General features: G+C 50.8%; 1 protein-coding gene across 1 annotated transcript; it reads right to left on the bottom strand.

Moving 5' to 3' along the window:
- Positions 1-3949: 3949 nt before the first annotated feature.
- Positions 3950-17623, bottom strand: NEIL2 (nei like DNA glycosylase 2). The gene is made up of 5 exons (XM_060101455.1): positions 17459-17623; positions 15471-15610; positions 9969-10303; positions 6054-6253; positions 3950-4365 (listed from the first exon to the last, which is right to left on the bottom strand). The coding sequence occupies exons 2-5, from the start codon at positions 15606-15608 to the stop codon at positions 4004-4006; spliced, it is 1035 nt and encodes a 344-aa protein (XP_059957438.1). The 5' UTR covers positions 15609-15610; positions 17459-17623; the 3' UTR covers positions 3950-4003.
- Positions 17624-20257: the final 2634 nt, after the last annotated feature.

Genomic DNA, 20257 nt, shown 5'->3' with positions numbered 1-20257 from the left:
ACTTCTGTATTCTTTGCCTCCACTTCCAACTCAGGACCAACCACAGAAAGCCAAATATGTTCCCCAAACCAATCACGGAAGACAGCCCACTTCGAGTTAGTCTGCTTCCAGCATCCCCTTGCCAACCTCCTCCCATCAGAGCACAACGATGAGTTCATTTTTTTTTTTTTTTTTGACGATAAAGTTTTCCCACTCCCTGCCTGCCTCTGAGTTTCTGCCACATGCAAGTGATGGGGGCTGATGCCCTTGCTATATAGCAAGCTCTGAATAAAGGGCCTCACTTGCTTATTCTTATTTTGGTGGTCTTTATTTCCACAAACCTCAGTACTTCAATGATGTTCAGTGGTCACTCTCATCCTGAACTTTCTGTATGCTAATTATCCCTTGCCTGACTCTTCACCTCACCTTGAACCCCTCAAGGCCAGGGACCGTGTCTGAACAGGGCACCTGGCACAGTGCTTGCCACTTAAGAAGTCTCCATTACTTCTTATTAAAGATCAGGGCTTGAAATAGGGACTATACTGGAACTTTTAGAACACAGACGGCAGTCACTTATCCAACCCCCCGCCCCCCAACAAAAAGCACTTTACAATAACCTACTAAAATGCTTCTAACACTCTGTTGTAACAAGCCCGCCTCCTCCTACTACTACAGAAGTTTTCTTGTCTTGTTTATCACTGTATTCCCAGAACTAGCATTTAGGAGGCATTTAAAAAATATTTATTAGATGGCTAAGGCCACTGAAACCTCACACAAAATTGCAAGTTTTTTACAACGTCAGTTATCATGAAACTCCAGCTCATAAGCAACTCTTTACCCTGGAATCTGCTGAGTCCAAATGCCTCACCTCTCTCTCTTCTAAGTGAAACCGGGACTCGCTGACTCTGTACCCCATCCCTCAACTGCAGCCTTTCCTTACGTCCAACAGGCACGCAGGCCACAGGAGTCATTCCCCTGTTCACCTCGCCAGCCCTGTAGGTTCTGTACCACCATCCTCTTCTCTTAGCCCTCATTCAGTCCACCTCTGCTATCCCTGCCTTTCCCCTTTGCAGAACTAACCTGAGACTTTCCGCCGAGAGCCTCCTGCCAGGATGAATGATAACCTCGCAGAGGGATGCAGTAGCTGTGCTTTCTGCTGGCAGTCCACGTTTCCGCTTCCCCGCTGCTTCCACGCGGAACCCACTCTATGCAGTTCCGATGCAGAACTCATGGTGCGGCCACCAGCCTGTACAACTCAACTGCTAGGTGCTACTATTTTCCCCCAATACAGACTGAAGTCAGAGAAATGATGTCAGCTCCCAAGAGGACAGAGAAGACTGAGGATTTTTCTTCCATGTCTTGCTCTGTAATCTTTTGTATGGCTTGAATCTTTTGATGTATTTTTTAAAATAATTTTAAACAACTTAATAAAATAAGGACTCTCCTTTGCCCTCTTGGACTTCTACCGTTCATACCCTGACGACCTTCAACTGTGGGTTCATCCAGCATCCCTCTTTGTTTTTGACCCTAAGCTATGGGAGACTGCTGTACGAAGTTGGGAAATGGAGCGACTACTCTGGTCTCTAGCGTGGCTCTATAACCTTCCCTTGAGCGCTAAGCGGCTCTAACTTCCCCGTAGCTGTTACAAACCTCCCCACTCCTACTCTGTGCCAGCTGGTTTCCTCTGGGTCTACGTTTCTTTCCCCACCGGAGCCCAGGCATCTCTACGTGCAGGCGCTGGTGTCTCCCTCCCTCCTGGTTTTCCCCTCACCTGATCACACACAAATCCTCACATCACATCCATCCTTTCATCACTCTCCCTCCCTGACCCCCTTTCTCATTTCTTTCAAGGACGACCTTTTTTTAAAAAAAATATTTATTGGGCTTCCCTGGTGGCGCAGTGGTTGAGAGTCCGCCTGCCGATGCAGGGGACACGGGTTCGTGCCCCGGTCCGGGAGGATCCCACATGCCGCGGAGAGGCTAGGCCCGTGAGCCATGGCCGCTGAGCCTGTGCGTCCGGAGCCTGTGCTCCGCAACGGGAGAGGCCACAGCGGTGAGAGGCCCGCGTACCGCAAAAAAAAAAAAAAATTTATTTATTTGGCTGTGCCAGGTCTTAGTTGCAGCATGCTGGATCTTTTTTGTTGCTGTTGTTGCAGCATGTGGGCTCTTAGCTGCAGCATGCATGTGGGATCTAGTTCCCTGACCAGGGATTGAACCTGGGCCCCCTGCATTGGGAGCTCGTCGTTTTAACCACTGGACCACCAGCGAAGTCCCTCAAGGACAACCTTCTTGAAGAGAGGAGCACACTCACTGCCCCCTGGGCTCCCACCCAGTCCTCAGCCCCTGCAGACCACCTGCCACTCCGCACAGATGGCTCTTGAAGGTCATGACCTCAAATTCGACCAAATTGAGGTCAAGACCTCAAATTCGACCAACCGTCAAACTCGAAGGCCTCTTCTCCGACGTGTGCACCACTGGCTGCCCCCGAAGTTCCTTCCTCCTGTTTTATCTGATCTTCCATTGGCTTGTCTCCTCTTGCCCCTTGAACAAAAGACCTTCTTCTAAAGGTTTCCCTGTGATCTCCATCCTTCTCATGCTGCATGATCGCCTTGTTAACCTTCTGGAACCGACCCTCAGCTCTGAGGAAAGCTCCCAAATCCATACCTGCAAGCCTGCACTTGCGGGTAGCCAGACCCATTTCCCGGCTGTGTTGTCCCCCCACTTAGGTGCAGGTGCCTCAAGCTCAGCACACAGGGTCTGTCTCCTGACGGAACCTGCTCAGCTCCTGTGACTCTCTGTCTCAATGGCGCGGTGGGGGCAGCTTCCTCCAGCTCTCAGCCCCCTCCCTCCCTCGTTTTCACATCCAGCCAGCTGACGCGTAGGAGCCCATCCCCATGGTGACCCTCCCATCTCTTCTTCTTTCCACACCCACGGCTGTTTCTAGTCCTGTCGCTGCTTTTCTCAGCAACTGCAACAGCATTTCCCCTTTTCTACCAATTGCAGTGGGTGTCCACCCGCACGCAGGCTGTGATGCCTGTCCAGCCCACCCCCCTCTTGTACTCCAGACCCTGACAGATGCTGACTTACGGGAAATGGCCTATCTGGGTACCATCTTGGCCCTGAGCTAATGCCTGCCATAAGGTGGCTTTCCCCGCTGTGGACAACTCCCAGTGACTTAAGACAGACAAGTATAAGGGTGCATGTTCACCCTTCTCCCTGCCCTGTGCCTTTTAAATGGATCCATCCGACCAACCCAACAAGTCCTAAATGGCACCTTCACAGAGAGCTCAGTTATGTACAGTGAAAGAAGCTTTACTGCCAAATAAAGATGAGAACACAAAGTAACAAAGAGCTTTATTTTCATGTCCTGGTTTCTTCTAGGTTTTGCTAAAAACCTGGATTCCTGCACTGTTGAGCATGTCAACGGTCACAAACACATCACCTTGGGGAGGAAACAAGTCGCTTTTTTCTAAAGCCCATGGGCAAACTGGGAAGGTGGCCAGCTCCCTGGTCCCCCCGTTTCCCCTCCTTCTCCTGGCATCTCCGTCCCATGGGAAGGGTCCAGGCAGGAGGCTGAATCCGAGCAACACTCTCCTGTTACTCCCTCCTCATCCCTGGATCCTTTTGGGGAACCAAGAAGGATAATTCCCTTCTCCTGGTTCTCAAATGGAGGGTCTTAACACCAGCCCATGTTTCAGAACCAAAACCAAACCAAACCAAACACCTGCAAAGCAATGCTGGCACAGCTCTCTTCCGCTGGCTCTCGTTTTCGTTGCCCCACTGTCATTCCGGGAGGTTTCCCCTTAACTGCCATCACGATTTGCCTCATCTGTCAACAGTGGTGGAATTAGATAGGAAGAATGAACCAAAACTAGAAAAGAACAAAATCGGACCCTGTGGAAACTGCCTCAGCCTGAACTCCGGTGAGGTGAACACCAACAGCGCTGGCATCCCGACCCCACCCCCCCGATTCCTGTCCCCAGTCCCAAACCCTGCCCACAACCCCTTTGGCGACACTCAGGCATCACGGTCCCTCAAGGGCAAGGCTCTGTGTAGAAGGGGCCCGAGCGCCCGAGGAGGGCTCCGCCTGCTCTGGCTCGTCCGGAGACAACCTGGGCTGGCACTGGGGGCACCACCACGTGAGCCTCTGGAAGCCCCCCGGAGGCCCCAGTGCCTCCCGCACAACCTGGTGCCCAGCAGGGCACCACTCCTTCTGGTAGATCTGCGTGTGCTGCTGTGTGCCCTGGAACTTGCCCCGCAGCCAGCCTGCACTGAAGGCCACCGCATGGTCCACCAGGGCCTCGAGGCGCGGAAGACCCAGGAGGGAGCCGGGAGAAAGCGGGTGGATCCCAGCTCTGAACAGGGCCTCGTTCTTAATGATGTTCCCTGGAAGAAGGCAGGGAGGGGACAAGGGAAGGAAAAAGGACACATCCGTAAGGAAAGCTGGCCACAAAGTTAACAGAACAGAGCGCAGCTGATACAACGGCAGCGGGGAGCATCTCAGGAAGATCCAGCGCGGCCGAGAAGCTCCCGGGCAAGTCACGCACTGAATCGGCCGGCCCGTCTGCGAAGTATTTGCTAACACTTACCCTTTGGGTTGTTGTGAAGACGGAATGACATGAAGCTCACGCGTGGCCCGTGTTACAGCAAAGAGATTAACAAAAGGGGCTCCGGACCCTGTGAATCCCGGCCCAACCAGATCCCGGCTACCTGACCCTGGTGAATTCCCTGCCTTCTTGAGGCTTCCGTTTCCTGGTCTGTAAAGCGGGGGTAGGTTCCCCGGTTTTCGTGGGCAGTAAATGAGAATCCTCACACACACATACAAATGCTGAGCGCTGTGCTGGTATGTAGAGAGGAATCAATAAATACTAGCTGTGATTATTATTGAAAGTGTCAAGCATGACTCCTGAGATATAGAAAGTGTGTAGGACGTATTATTGTATTATTTTCCTACTCCTGCCTATTTGCTGTGAAGTCAACCTCGACCTCTCCTTCCAGAATCAGTAAGTTTCTTCAAAATGTCCCAACAGTGCACTTTCTTTAACCTCTCCTAGGCATTTATCACAGTCTGTCTCTAGTTCCAGGGGGCTGAGTCCATGCTTGCTGGGTCACTAAACAACACTCTCCTTCAGGAGAGAAGGTGGGCTCGGTGGAGGCCAGGCGTCCGGCACGTGTGGAGCAGACGGACGGGGGAAAAGGCTGCTCTTTCCAAGAGCTTCACGGTCACACAAAATTTCCCTCTAAAATTCGCCAGCAGACTACCTGCTTCATATCTCAGCTGTGCCCTTAGAGCAATGTGTCTTTTGCTTTAGTTTCTTCATCTGAATGAAGGGAAAACTAGTAAGTGGCCATCCTGAGGAAGAGCAGTAAGGATGAACCCACGTACCTGGCACAGTGGAGTCACCTGAAAAATGTCGGCTGTTCTGATTATCTTTTGTAACAACAGCCAGTTACATAGCATTTCCCTTGCTAATTTACCCCAAAGGCCGCTCCTGGAAGCCTGTGCTCCTCTGGGGAGCAGGATCTGCGTTTGTCCTACTATACTTCAATTAAAAAATAAATTAGGGCTTCCCTGGTGGCACAGTGGTTGAGAGTCCGCCTGCCGATGCAGGGGACACGGGTTCGTGCCCTGGTCCAGGAGGATCCCACATGCCGCGGAGCGGCTGGGCCCATGAGCCATGGCCGCTGAGCCTGCGCGTCCGGAGCCTGTGCTCCGCAACGGGAGAGGCCACGACAGTGAGAGGCCCGTGTACCACAAACAGACAAACAAACAACAAAATAATAAATTAAAAAAAAAAAAAGGATGGAGGGGACGTGATCCCTGCCCTCTAGAAGGTCACGCTCCAATGTGGCTATGAGGCCGACTACGACTGATAATATAATTAGGGTAGGAGAGAAGTTAGAAATGGCCTGGTCTACTCCCTCATCTTAAAAACGAGGGAAGTGGAGCTAAGGAGCCCAGGTGATCGTCCAGCATCACTGACACCAGCGGTGGGTGCCAGTTTCCTGCCTCCTGGACGAGGGACTTTTTCATTAGGTCGGTCAGCAGGACCACCCTCTGCCCTCAGCCATACCTAAGCCTGAGAAGTATCTCTGGTCCAACAGCGTATAGCAGACGGGCTGCTCCCGGCCCAGAGCTTCCAGGGCCTGTCCTCGATGGAACTTTTCTGACAAGATGTCAGAGGTGGGTCTCACCACCGGGGAAGAGGAGCTCCACACCATCTGACAGTTATAGAAGGCCAAGAAGCCGCCCCCGCCGAAGTGCAGGACCAGCCTGGGAAGAGAGGAGAGGTCACAGAGCACAGGGCTATGAGAGCAGCATCAGGTCGCACGTGCACACACAGCACCCACTCCGCTCAGGATAATCTGGGGAAGCTAAGGTCCCAGAGGAGAAAAGGGATGGCTCTGCCTGAGTTGTTAAACTCTCACGGCCAAATGGAGGAATTAAAAGAAAATGGATACTCTCTCCTTTTCTCTGATAATAACAATACGTGTTGGCAGAAGACAACTTGGGACGCACAGAAAAGTCTCAAGTTCGGGAGGTGTGGCTATGGCACAAAGCAGGGCTTCATAAGGAAGGAGGGCAGAGAAACTGACGCTAAGCAGGCACCTGTCCCAGTCCCGGGCAAGATCTCCCAAGAGAGACACATACACACACCGCCCCCAACCCCAGGGACACAGGAGAAACCTCACGAACCCTGATAAGCAATAACGGGTTACTGTGTGAGGGGAGAGACTCGGGCTGCAGCTGGACTCCAAGACTCACGTATCTGACCTGGGTGGTATCTTATGTGAAAGTAAAGGGACAACTTGAGAGGAACAGGACTCAGGAAAACACCTACGCATAGTACCTGAGGTGATTACTCAAGGAAAAGTACATCCCAACGGAAATTAAATCAGCAAGGATCTCAAGATGAGGGTGGTTAAGAATCCGCCTGCCAACACAGGGGACACAGGTCCGAGCCCTGGTCCGGGAAGATCCCACATGCCGCGGAGCAACTAAGCCCATGCGCCACAACTACTGAGCCTGAGCTCTAGAGCCCGCGAGCCATGACAAGAGAAGCCACCACAATGAGAAGCCCGCGCATCGCAACAAAGAGTAGTAGCCCCCGCTCGCTGCAGCTAGAGAAAGCCCGCACACAGTAACAAAGACCCAATGCAGCCAAAAATAAAATCAATTTAAAAAAAAAAAGGAAGAAAAGAAATGTGATAAATCCAACAGAAAAAAAGAAAACAAGGGACAATAAAACTACAAATGAAGGAAAATCCAAATAGCACAATTACCCCATTTCAAAACAAGGAGTTTGTGTCTGAGATTAAAGAGATACAAAAGCCTGCTATTTACTGTTTATAACAAGCATACCTAAAATAAGTGAAAAAACAGACCTACAACTAAGTGGAAAAAAGACCAGGGGGTGAGCCAACCAAACGTGGAGTGGCACTGTTAACATCAAGAGAAGCAGAATTAGGGCTAAAGGCAGAGAGAGGATCCAGGATTGTTTAATAATGAAGCTGCAAAGAACCTTTGAGAGTCAGGGACCCTGATGCCTGGGACCAAGGGCAGCAAAACACAGAAACAAAAACGAAAGACAAGGAGAAGCTCTATAAAACCACAACTAGCCTGGGGGACTTCAATGATCCTCTTCCCAAGTTCTGTATATTAAACAAAAAAAAAATAAGCAAAAACAGAGAAAAGCTGAGCTATCAAAACAATAACCTGTTCTTAACATTTACAGAATGTTTTTCTTTTTTTGTTTGTTTGGTTTTTGTCAGAATGTTTTACTTTTAATGAATATTCTATCTTCATTTATGTACACAAAATGTAAGCAAGGATCAATTATGTGTTTGGCTGCAAATCTTGATGCCAAAAGTAGAAAATTTACAGGCTGCCACCCTGATCGTAACCCAATAAAAAAAATTAAAACAAAAAACCCTCCAAAAAGATGACCCCAAACACTCAAAGATTTGAAAAATTAGGAAATACTCTTCCATATGGATAGTATACAAAACTATTATGATTTATTTGAAAGATCAACAAAGTAAATAAAACTCAGGCAAGGGCTTCCCTGGTGGCGCAGTGGTTGAGAGTCCGCCTGCCGATGCAGGGGACACGGGTTCGTGCCCCGGTCCGGGAAGACCCCACATGCCACGGAGTGGCTGGGCCCGTGAGCCATGGACGCTGAGCCTGCGCGTCCGGAGCCTGTACTCCGCAACGGGAGAGGCCACAACAGTGAGAGGCCTGCGTACCAAAAAAAAAAAAAAAAAAACCTCAGGCAAGCCTAATAAAGAAAAAAAGGGGGCAGGGCAGGCAAAGCAAAATATGCAACATGGAAGGAGTTATAACTTGACAGGAAGAGATTCAAAAATAAGTGAATGACATGAGTTCCCTGTGTGGCAATAAATTTGAAGGCCTGCGGGACCAGCCTTGTTAGTGGAAGAGCGTGCCAATCGTCGCGGCTGGTGACCGAATCCGGATTCAGCCCACGAGCCCAGCTTCGGGCCATGAGAGGTTTCCTGGGGGTTTCGGGGAAAGCTCTCCTTGCTCATTTGAACTTTAGAAATGAGCCTCCCTCTCTTCTCTTCCTCTTTTCTTGTGTGGATTTAAGGCCTGGAACTGCAGGAGTCTCCTGCTGCTGGTCTAAGGACAAAACCAACATGTGGCAAAGTGCAAAGTCAGAAGAATCACAAGAATGTGAAGCCAAAGGCTTGGATCTGAGTCAACGCTGAAGCCCGCACTCCCTCTGAACTTCTAATATCGTTGACCCCTGAACAACTCAGGGGTTGGGACACTGACCCTCTGAAGAGTTGAAAATCCGCGCACGTAACTTACAGCCGGCCTCTGTATCCACGGTTCCGTATCCACGGATTCAACCAACCTCAGAGTGAGTCATGTGGCAATGTAATATTACTAGTGAAAAAAATCCCCGTGTAAGTGGCCCCGTGCGGTTCAAACCTGTGTTGTTCAAGGGTCAACTGTCTGTGAGTCAAAAAAATCTCCTTACCATTCTAGCCAGTCTGAGTTTTTTTTTTTTTTTTTTTACTCTCTCTCTCTTTTTTTTTGGCCTCACCATGCGGCTTGTGGGATCTTAGTTCCCGGACCCGGGATCAAACCCAGGCCCTCGGCAGTGGAAGCGTGGAGTCCTAACCATTGGACTGCCAGGGAACTCCCTATCTGAGTTATTTTTATAGTTCCAAGCATCTTACTGGCCTTACATCAGTCTTACATAAACAAAGACTGTCGTTCTGGACATGAAAAAATATATCATTATGAAACTAGAAAAGTATTTTGATTGGAGGTAGAAGGAGCCTTCTTTAGCAAGAGGATAAAACTTAAGAGCTATCAAGGAAAATACTGACCACTCACTACCTACAAACTAAAAATCCCGAATGCCTAAAGGCACAAACACCATCAAAGGACACAGACAGGCTGGAAACACTAGCGCCACACATCACAGAGGTTAACGCACAAGATCCGAAAGCCCCGACAAATTGATAAAAAGTACACAAAAAACTCAGTGCTACCCTAAGAACGCTCATTCTCTTTGGCCAGCAATGATTCCTCTGGGAATCTACACTAAGCAAAGAATCCTGAACATGGACAGAGTTTTCTGCACTGATATTCTCCTCAACATTAACAGACTGAAAACTGGGGCAATTCTACCCCTACATTCAGAGAGCACTAGTCAAGCCATGAGATGCTGTTCAGAGGCCTCCCAGCCTCAAGGGCTGTGTCTGTTGGGAAAGTGCTCCCCGCTCTCTAAGCTGCCAGGTGGTCCCTCCCCATCCCTCTCTGGGTGCAGACCACCGTCGACCTGCCACGTCAGTGGGCAGAGACGCGGGTTCTCCCTCCTAGGCGGCGGGCTGCTGGAGACCACCCAGCGTGCCTGCAGAGCCCAGCCCAGGCCCGCACAGCGGAGCCCTGGCGAACCCCACAGAGCCCGCACAGCTGCCGACAGTCACAGCCCACGGCCTGCTCAACCACGCCTTACCTTGGGATAGGGTCCCTCCAGTCACCCCTCTTGTTTGCTTTCTTCGCTCTGGAGAACTCGTTCACCCAGACGCTGCCGAACATACCAAAGCTGACCCGCAGCCACCTCTCAGCACCTCCTGCAGGGCTGTCTCCCCACAAACGCTGCAGACTATCGTCTCCACTGGGGACAGCATCGTCTCCTCCTGGGGACCCGGAGGATTGGCCAGAGACTTCCTGGTGGTGCCCGGCCTCTTCCTCCCACTCTTTTTGTAGAGGCTCTGACAGTGAGTTGTTGCCAGGGGACACGATTTCTTCATCTGGATCAAATCTAAGGAATAATTTCTTTCCATGGACCTAGAAAAAGATGAACATGATCTAAGCCCCTGCTATAGACTTATGTGTGTCCTCCCAAAGTTCATGTGTTGAAATCAACCCCCAGTGTGATGGTGTCTGGAGGTGCGGCCTCCAGGAGGCGATGAGGTCATGAGGGTGGAGCCCTCATGAATGGGATTAGTGCCCTTATAAAAGAGACTTCAGAGGGCTCCCTCAACCCTTCTTCCACATGAGGACATAGCAAAAAGATGGCTGTCTACAAACCAGGAAGTGGGTCCTCACCAGACACTGAATCTGCTGGCACCTTGACCTTGGACTTTCCATGCTCCAGACTGTGAGAAATAAATTTCTGTTGTTTATAAGCCACGTGGTGTGAGGTATTCTGTTACTGCAGTCAAAACAGACTGAGTCTTACCCAGAAAGGGGAAGACTGGAAGAGGTGTATACAGACATTTATCCTAATGCAAATGTCTCCCCTCTTGCCTCTTCCATGAAACTTTCCCAACTTGAGTATTTGGGACTTGCCTTTTGCTTTTTGCTCCAGTCGTGTGGGCACTTAGTACATGGTTTTCAAAGTGATTAGAAGCAAGTGGAAGAATCAGATCAGCAATGAAATAGATGCACGCTAGATGCAGGGCCACCCTAGAATACCTGAGGGGAAATACTCCCAATTTTTTTCATGAATTAGCTAATAAGTAAATACTAATTGTCATTCCTGTATTCAATTCATAATCCTTTTTCTCTGTTAGAAATCATCAGTATACATACACGTACACACCATACACAAATTGACAGCAGCTAAAGACAACCCACTGTAAAATTCTGTAGCCCTCACCACCCCACTGAAATTGGATTTGATAGAAGGAATGGCCACAAGAGACCTTACAATAAAAAATGACGATCAATATGATTTCAGTAGACGAAAATGAAAACGGAAAATGTGTGTAAAAGAATGTTCCACCTGCTGAGTATTCTATTTTCATATTGCTAGTCCTGGCAGGTAATGTGTATATGGCCCGATTCCAGGATAAGCCTGTTCTGCAAGACCCGAAATTCAGGCAGTCTTTCCAAGAATTAAAACCAAAACGTCTGGCATTAATAGTGGAAATGCCTGTGATAATTTGACCACCAAAGGTACATACTTAAAGATCACAGTTCTGATGAGATCTCCAATTTGTCAATTAGTATAAAAATTAACAACTGGAGCAGTCTTTTTTTTTTTTTTTTTTTTTGCTGTACACAGGCCTCTCACTGCTGTGGCCTCTCCCGTTGCGGAGCACAGGCTCCGGACGCGCAGGCCCAGCGGCCATGGCTCACGGGCCCAGCTGCTCCACGGCCTGTGGGATCTTCCCGGACCGGGGCACGAACACGTGTCGCCTGAATCGGCAGGCAGACTCTCAACCACTGCGCCACCAGGGAAGCCCTGGAGCAGTCTTTTGAAGCCCTCTCCCCAAAAGAGGGCATTATCTTTCTAAATAATTCCAGAATAACTTAACTGCAAATCTGAGCACGGTTGTTTGCTGCCACACATCAGAAATGGTTTAACTGAGCTTACATAAAAACCTGAGCAAGGAATTAAGCAGGCATAAGAGAATTTGCTCCAGACAACACTTTCTCGCTGCAACTTCACCCATGTTGGAATAAGGCTGATGAAAATATCTGTCAGATGACCCTCAAGGTCAAAATATTTACCAGGTCAAAAGGCCTAGGTCAGGAGACCCTTGCACCCTTCCCAACAATGGCAATTTCCGCCATCCCTCTTTTAAATTCCTCTGACACTATGGATAGTTCAGTTCTAATTGCTAACTGGGTTTATACAACGTGCCAGACAGTGTGCTAGGTGCTGAGGGTCACACAGATGAGTGAGTCTCTGCTCCTTCCCTCAGGGAATTCAGGATTTAAAAGGAAGGAAGTTCTGACACAGGTTATAACAGGGATGAACCTACAAAACATTATGCTCAGTGAAAGAAGCCAGTCACACACGGCATGATTCCAAGTATGTGAACTGCCCCCCCAAAAGGCAAATCTGTAGGACAGAAAATAGAGTAAAATGGTCGCTTAGGGCTGGGGGTGGAGAGTTGGGGTGAAAGGGAAAGGACTCATGGGCACAAGGCTTCTTTTGGGGGTGATGAAAGGTTCTGAAGTTGATTATGGTGATGGCTGCACAACTCTGTGTCAAGAAACTGAATTATACACTTGAAATGGGTGAACTGGATGTGATGTGAATTACACCTCAATAAAGCTGTAAATATTTTTTAATTGGAGGACTGATATGAAGTCTAAGTATGCAGTGGGATTTGATCTCCAGATGTCCCACCCACCCAGACTAGGATGGGACAGAAACATTAACAGGCGGAAAGGACTCAATATTTACCTCCCACCCCTAATGCTTTCTTAGGCAGCTCTGGAGTGTGTGCTCTGCAAAATGAGAGGCTAAAACAAAAGAGAAGATGATATGGGACCAAGTGTGGAGAGACTGCTGGCTGCCTCCCAATATCCCTCTCTCCCCTCTTCCCAACAAATCTACTGATTTACAGGAACGTCAACATACTCAGCTAAAAACCTACGTCTCCCAGCCTCCCTTACAGATGGGGAAGCCAGTGAGATTGTGCAGGAATGGTCAAATGTGGTTTCCAGGAAATCTCTTTAAAATGGATGAACCAGTCTCCAGCTCTCTTCTGCCTTTTCTTCCTGCCTGGAATGTGGATGTAATGGCTGGAATCCCAGCTGCCGTGTCATCATCATCATCATGAGGATGAGGGCTACACCCCAGGGAGAGAAGAGCAGGAGCTTGGGCCCCAGTGATCTCGTATCACTCCTACACCACCCTGGACCGCCTCCTCTGGACTTCCCATTATGGGAAGGGGGAAAAAAAAACCTCCTGACTTGTATAAGCCACTCTTCTGAGTCTGTTATGAGCAATTATACATAACTCCTGACACAGAAACTGGAGAGCGTATAAGGAAGGACAGTGAAGGGCCATGCCAGATAAACAGCTGGCACAGAGTGGAGCCAATTTTCCTCCGCCTCACGAGCTCACCCTGCTCATTCCACCTCCATTTTTGAATCTGTAACTGATTCTCAAACCTGAAATGCCCTTTCTTCTCCTTTTGACCCACTTAAGTCCTCCATCCTTCAAGGTCCATCTCAAGTCCCGTCTTCATCATGAAGGCTTTTTCTCCAGGCCACAGGACCTCTTCTATGTCGAGGCCCTCAGCTGGGCCTTAATCACATGCTCCCTTCCTCCACTCATTGTTACCTAACAGCTTCCCATTTAGGGACACAGGTCTAAACTTCCAAATTCAACTCTCAGATCCTGAGAATAGGACCCACGGACAGAGGCACAGAAAGGGAGCCCACTGATGGGGACCCACATGCCGGGCAGCTCCCCAAGGCCACCTCCCTTAGGCTTCTGGGCTCCCAACACTGACCCCCGCCTTGGTTTACTGGGACACCAGTGCCCAGATCCATCTCAGGGCTCCCTTGCCTCACATTCTTCTGTCTACTCAGCTATTGAGTAAATATTTTCTGCAAGCCAGCTCTGTGAAGGCAGGTGCTAAGATCCCGGCCACTGGGACCCAGAGACAAAGGGACATTAATCCTGTCCTGCAAACTCTGCAGGACAGTCTGGACAAAGAGTCCAGGTGCTCTAACGGGAACAGCACAAACCTGGAGGTCAGGGGGCCTGTGCTCCAGTCTCTGTCCCTTGCTAGCTACGTCGGCTTGGGCTAACCACTCCCCCTCCCTGAACCCCACCTCCAAATGCAGAAAACACACATAAAGGTGTAGCAGACCTCTTCCAGACCTCTTCCAGTTCTAACCAAGAATGGTTTTATAGCCTGTGTGTGTGCGTGTGTGTGTGTGTGTATGTACTAGAGAGAGAGAGAGAGAGAGAGAGAAGGGCAAGGTGGAAGACAGAAAACTAGTATTTACTGAGCACCTATTATGTGCCAGGCATAAAGTCTGCTTAATTCAACAATTTCAACTGGTAGGTGTTTATCCCCATTTTACAACACTAGCAGACACTAGAGCTAAGAGGTTATGTAACTTGCTTAGGAACACACAGCTAAGAAGCAGCAGAAATCCTTGGTTTTTCTACCGCCAATTACCAAATGCCACCTAAGTGCCGGGCACTCAGTTAGATGCCAGTAATACAATATTGCTGAGGTCACAGCCCCTGCCCTGTTTACTTGTCTCCTCCACTCAACAGGCAGGACAAATTCAGCAGTTGGGCATCCAACAGGAGGTATAGGGTGCCCGGGAAGCACAGCAGAGTCTCTTCTCCAACTCAGAGCAGGCAGGGCAGGCTTCTCAGAGGATGTGACAGGAAAGCTGAATCCAGAAGGAGACCAGGAATTACCATGGTAACATGAAAGGACAGGAATGGGGGTGGAGCTGGGAGAAAAAGGAAGACCTGCCCGCACAGGGGAGCAGCACGTCGACCATGAAGGACTGTGAGAGGAGCTGTAGATAGTTCAAAATGATTGGAGAGAGATCTGGGGCAGGGTGAACTGCAGGCCAGAGCGGGAGGCATGAGTCAGACCACAAAGAGCTCTGCGAGCCCCTTAGGGCAGGGGTCCCCAACCCCCGGTACCGGGCCGGGCCGCACAGCAGGAGGGGAGCGGTGGGCGGAAGAGCGAGCGAAGCTTCATCTGCCGCTCCCCATCGCTCACGTTACCGCCTGAAGCATCCCCCCCACCGCCACCGCCATCCATGGAAAAATCGTCTTCCACGAAACCGGTTCCTGGTGCCAAAAAGGTTGGGGACCGCTGCCTTAGGGAATTCTGACTCATGCTCAGAGCAAAGATGAGTCAGGCTGAAACCCAGATCAGAAGGCTATGCTCCTTCCTCACCTCCTTGCTGGCCCCATAGAATTAAACACGGTTTCCAAACAAAGGTGCACATCAGGGTCTGCTGGAGTCATCACAACCGCTCCAGACGCTGAATGTGAATACCCAGCTCGTGCACATGTATTTCTTATAGTTCCGCAGGCCACTGTGCTGTTCACCCGAGGCTGAGAAATGTCAGAAGCGGAGCTGCGTGGAGCCCCAGCGTGGTCGCCTCAGGCTCCAGGAAGTGACAGCACGGCAAGTCTTGAGACACATTTAGGGACGGTACAGGGTGTGCTGATGGAGTCGGCCGCTGGGGGGAGCTGTGGAACGAGCCCGTCAGAAGACCATGAACTCACCTGGGTGTCCTGCAGCCACAGGGACCGGAAGCCGGCAGGGTTCAGCTTCTTAGTGCTGCCCCCCGTCTTGACCACCTGCTGCCCCACGAAGGGGGAGACCAGATGGTGAAACTTCCTCACAGACGGCCCCTCCGGCATCCCTGCAGGCAGAAATGTGGACAAGAGGCCACTGACTCAGCTGGTTTCTCTAGCATTTCTGATGGGGGTCAAGCTCCACGCAGCCGTTTTTTGGGGTTTTTTTTTTTTTTTTTTTTTGCCATCAACTTTAAGAGCATATACGGCCAAAAAGGGAATGTGGCTGGGAAGGGGGTTCGGATCAAAGAGAACGCCCCCGTGCGGCAGGCTGTGAGCCAGCTTCCCGAGGACGGTTGCCCCATCCCAGCCCCTCTCGCCTTCCTTCAGGCAGGACCAACAGTGTGCCAGGCATCACACCACGAGCGCCCTCCGCTTTGATCCTGTGGCAGCCTGGACGGGAGCCCGCCCTGGTTACTTGTGTCCTGGACTGCGGTCCTAACTCATCTCCAGGCTTTCTCTGTCCTTCTTCTGCCTCCCCAAGCCAAGCATTCCAGCCCACTGCTGCTGCTTTATCTCCCCTCTTTCAGCGGAGAGTTGGTCGAGGCAGAGAAGGCTGTAAGGGACACAGACACAGATGCAGATCCAGCCCTGCCAGGACCACCCTGCTAGTAGCAGCAGTGCGTATGTGACAACAATGCAGAGGTCAGAATCATGACAGGTGCAGACACAGGGTCATGTCAGGTCAGATCAGGGAGAGGCCACATCTGGCTTACCTAGAGACGCTTATCCCTGGTAACTGAAAAACAGCTGGGGTTCCATTTTAACCGTGATGTAGGGTGACCTGTGACCCCCCACCTCTTCCTGCCCAAATCATCCAAGTTCACTGCGAGCTTGTGCAGGAGGCATTCACATGTTTGGGCCTGAGCGCTCGGCACCCCAGCTTCTAAGACACAGAAGGCACTCCCCCCACCCTTACCCTACTTACCCACCTGTTTCCTCACCTGCACAAGACTGCAAGTTATGATGAAAACCCAAAGAACTAAGCAGTTTCCTGGCACAGTGGTAGCTACTCCATTTCAGTAATTTTAAGTAATATTTAAAGATCTCTGAAATGGCGGTGCCTCTTACAGTCCATGCTTTCTCAGAGTTTAATTAGCAGCACGTTCCACAAAATGCATTTTTAATTTGATGGTGCTTTAGACTCACTAAAATGTAGTACAACTGCCCCTAATCAGACCTTCAAGTCACTCGAGAGGCTCTCCTGACAAAACTGCGGGGCTGCAGGAAGACCGGCCACAGTGCAGCTCTGCGCCCCGGTCTCTCCAACCGTGGAAGCTTCTGGAAAAGCTCCCCTCTGAAATGCCTCTGATGCTTAAAATCTTTCGACACAAGGGCATGTTTCTTTCTCGGGTTTATTTATGGAGATGGAAAGCTGGGCAGCGAGCTGCCTCTACCACAGCCTTAAAAGATCAGAAGCCGAAGGGACACAGGTCCCGAGGGGACACCCCGCGCACCCTCGTTAACCGCGCGAGGCTGGTAAGGGGCTGGCTAGCGGACCACACTGACAGAGGAGGGGGCGTCACCGCCGCCCCCGCCCCCGGGACAGTCTAAAATGGCTGCTTTGCCCAGCGCCTTCTCGGGGTGATGGGGGGGAGAAGCGGGCGCAGAGACGGGACTGACGGTCACTGCAGGAGCCTCGGTCGGGCGCGGGGGGGAAAATGTTAAAAAGTGGTAAACAGCCAAAAAAGAAAGAAAAATTCAACCCGGGCTGCGGGTTTCCATGAGGGATGCTTCTAAAAGGTTCGGTAACTGAGTTTTCACGCCGGTAACAAGGTGACGAGGGTAAAGCTGGGGAAAGCCCTGTATTTCCGATGGTGGGGGGGGACCCGCTACCGCCGAGGACGCGCCGCTCCGCCCCCTCCCCACCCGCGCACGTCCCGCGACGCCGCAGCGGGACCCGCGGCGGGACTTACCGGCTCTCCGCCCGCAGACCCCAGACCCCAGCGCCTGCGAGGCCCGCAGACCGCCTCCGCGCGGGCCGTGGAACACCCGGCGCCCGGTGTGCGCCCGAGCTCCGCCCGGGGTGCGCGCGGGACGCTGTCGTAGGCGGGCGTGGGAGGCGTGAGGGGAACGGGCCTCTGACTGGAGGTGGGGCGTCGGTAGAGCGAGGCTCCTCCCTCGGGGGGGTGGGGTAGCTCGGGGCTCCGCCCCCGGTGAGCGTAGGAGGCGGGACTCGCCCTGCGCGGGTGGGGTTCGGGATTTCGTTGTCCAAACAGGTGCGGGGCTCTGTCCTGGGAGGCGGGAGTTGGGGGGCTCTCGCCCTTGGGAGAGCGGGTGAGGGTGCGGAGCTCCTCCCCTAAGGAGGTCGCTGGAGGCTGGGCCAATGCCGAGTGTCGCGGCTAAAGGGTGGAGAGAGAGTGAGTCATAGCAGACGGTGGGGAAGAAGCAATCGCCTTTGGAACGTTTATTATCTCACGAAGATAGAGAAAATTAAGTTGTTGCTGAATAGGAGAAATTTAGGTGGTCAGGCAAAGGCAAGCCTTTGGGTTTGCTGGGCCTCCGATCCCAGCGAGGTCATTGTGAAAAGGAAACAGGTTGTCAAGAAATCTCATGAAGTTTTTAAAGGGTGGGATTTTTTTTTCTTTTGTTACTTTATATAATTTGAATATTATTACTTGAATTTTTACCATAAGCAAATTTTGCTTTAAAGGTAATATTAAATTTTTCCAGACAATAAAAAAGATAAAATAGTAGACTATTTTAAAATAAGAATGTTCCATTGTTGTTACTTCTCCAAAGAGGATGGGGAGCCAGTACTTTCCAAGAAGTCAGCAGGGAAGTTTAGGGAAACTGTTCCGGATGGCAGGCACCAGGGACCATAGCTGAGAGGGCCCTGGGGAGGTCTTGGCCAGCACAGGGAGACAGGCCCAGTCCCTCCCCAGGTTGTGTCCTGCTGATCCAGCCGGAGCAGTATGGGTGGTCCTTCTATTGAACTAGCTAGGGCAGGAAGTGAGGAGAGGAAGGCTGGAAGGTCTGGGCTACTGAGGGTGCTCAGCACAGAGGAGCCCTGTAGGGGGGATGAGGTTTGAGGGGATGGTGTTTCCATCCCCCCCTGGGCCTTCTGGTCTCCCTCTTTCTGTACCTGGCCTCTTCTGTGAACAACATACCCACCACAGGATGCCACGTGCTGTAGGATCAAGCACACCCTAACAGTAGCTTCTGGAGCCCCTAACTCCCCATTCTGTAGACTCCGGCTGAGCTGGGAAGGAAGCCAGAGCCACAATCCTTGCCTCACCTCTTGGACTGAATGCCTGGTGCCTAAGAGGGCTCTTCTGAGGCCGAAGGGTTGTAGAGTTGAGCAACCACGTGGGTCACAGCTTACCTCTGTCATTTACAGTATAGCTGTTGTTTGCTGAGCACATGCACTGTTCTAAGCTCCTTACATATATTGCCTCAATAGTAGTTATGGGGAGGCAAGCAAGTCACAGTGCCTCTGAATCTATTCAGCATGAAGTGGGATAGCTATTTCATGGTGTTATTATGGAAATATCACAAAGCAAGGTTTGTAGCAGGGCCCAAGATTTTGCCTTTCCCACAGGCTCCCGGCTGCTGCTGCTGCTGCTGGTCCAGGGACACAAGGTGGAGCAGCGAGGACTTCGGAGCACAGTGGTTGGCAGTTGCTGGGCACTTAGTAAATATTCTTTGAATGAATGGCTAAGTTAGATCTTAGATACGAAACTCATAAACTGTAAAGTGCGGTGCAAATGTATGCAATCACCATTCTAAGACAATAAAGCTGGGGAATCTGCCTGGAGAAGGGCAAGCTTCCAGAAGCACAACTCTACAGAATAGCAGCGAAGAACACTGTTGCTGCATCAGACTACCTGGGTCCAAAGCCCACTGCTCAGTGGGCAGAGCTGGGCAAGTAATTTAACCTTTCCATACCTTACTTTCTTCATCTGTAAAATGCAGTGAAATGCCTACCTCACTGGGTTATGGCGGGATTTACTGAGATGATTCACCTAAATCTCTTAGCACTGAGCCTGACATATAGCGATAGATCAATATGTTTTTAGTTATTATTAGTTGCGTCCTGGACGGGGAGGGGGGGCAACCTCAAAGCCCACAGGAGCCTGGGCCTCAGCACTACGGGGGTCAGCACCCAGTTTTCTAAGGGCCATGGAGCCAATTTCTCCCTCTCCCTTTGTGCTGGTGACATCTTAAACAGGGTTAAAGTTACAATGCCCATGAAAATCGATTAAAGCAAGAAAGGATGTGATGGAGAAAAGCAGTAGGATGTGGTGAGAAATCAGACTGCCAATGAATGAGCTTGGGGTCCTGAACCACATGGAGGAGGTTTCATGTGTCTCTAGGAACCCCTGGGGAGCCTGGAGGGCTGAGAGTGAGGCTCCTGGGTCCATTCCAGTTGCCCCTCTTTTTTGGCCTGTGGATGGTGAGCCCTATTTTCCATTGGTTCTAGGGCCTTCTTTCATCATGTCTAAATTGGAGAATTCGGAACCAAGGATTCTCCCCAACTTCTAGAAAGACGTTGAAAGACTTCATCTTGGAGTGGGACCCCAGGTTGTGCGGGGTTTTCAGCTTTTAGGTTCCCACTCTTTGGGAGAGGCGGGGGGGTGGTGTTAAAGCTCACATTCTGCAGTCAGGTTTGAATCCTGGTTCTGCATGTACTAGTTCTGTGGCCTAAGGGAGCTACTTAAAATCCATGGGCTGAATCTTCTTCGTGTGCAAAACGTGGTTGTGAGGATATAGGA

Source organism: Mesoplodon densirostris, chromosome 6 (genome assembly GCF_025265405.1).
Source record: "Mesoplodon densirostris isolate mMesDen1 chromosome 6, mMesDen1 primary haplotype, whole genome shotgun sequence".
Taxonomy (NCBI): Eukaryota; Metazoa; Chordata; class Mammalia; order Artiodactyla; family Ziphiidae; genus Mesoplodon; species Mesoplodon densirostris.
This window is presented reverse-complemented; position numbering and strand designations above follow the sequence as displayed.

Coding starts and splice junctions, on each gene's coding strand:
- NEIL2 (XM_060101455.1), bottom strand. CDS start 15,608: ATGCCGGAGGGGCCGTCTGTGAGGAAGTTTCACCATCTGGTCTCCCCC. Junction 10,304..15,470: donor TGTGGCTGCAGGACACCCAG/GTGAGTTCATGG, acceptor ATCTTTTTCTAG/GTCCATGGAAAGAAATTATT. Junction 4,366..6,053: donor GAGATACTTCTCAGGCTTAG/GTATGGCTGAGG, acceptor GCCTTCTTCCAG/GGAACATCATTAAGAACGAG.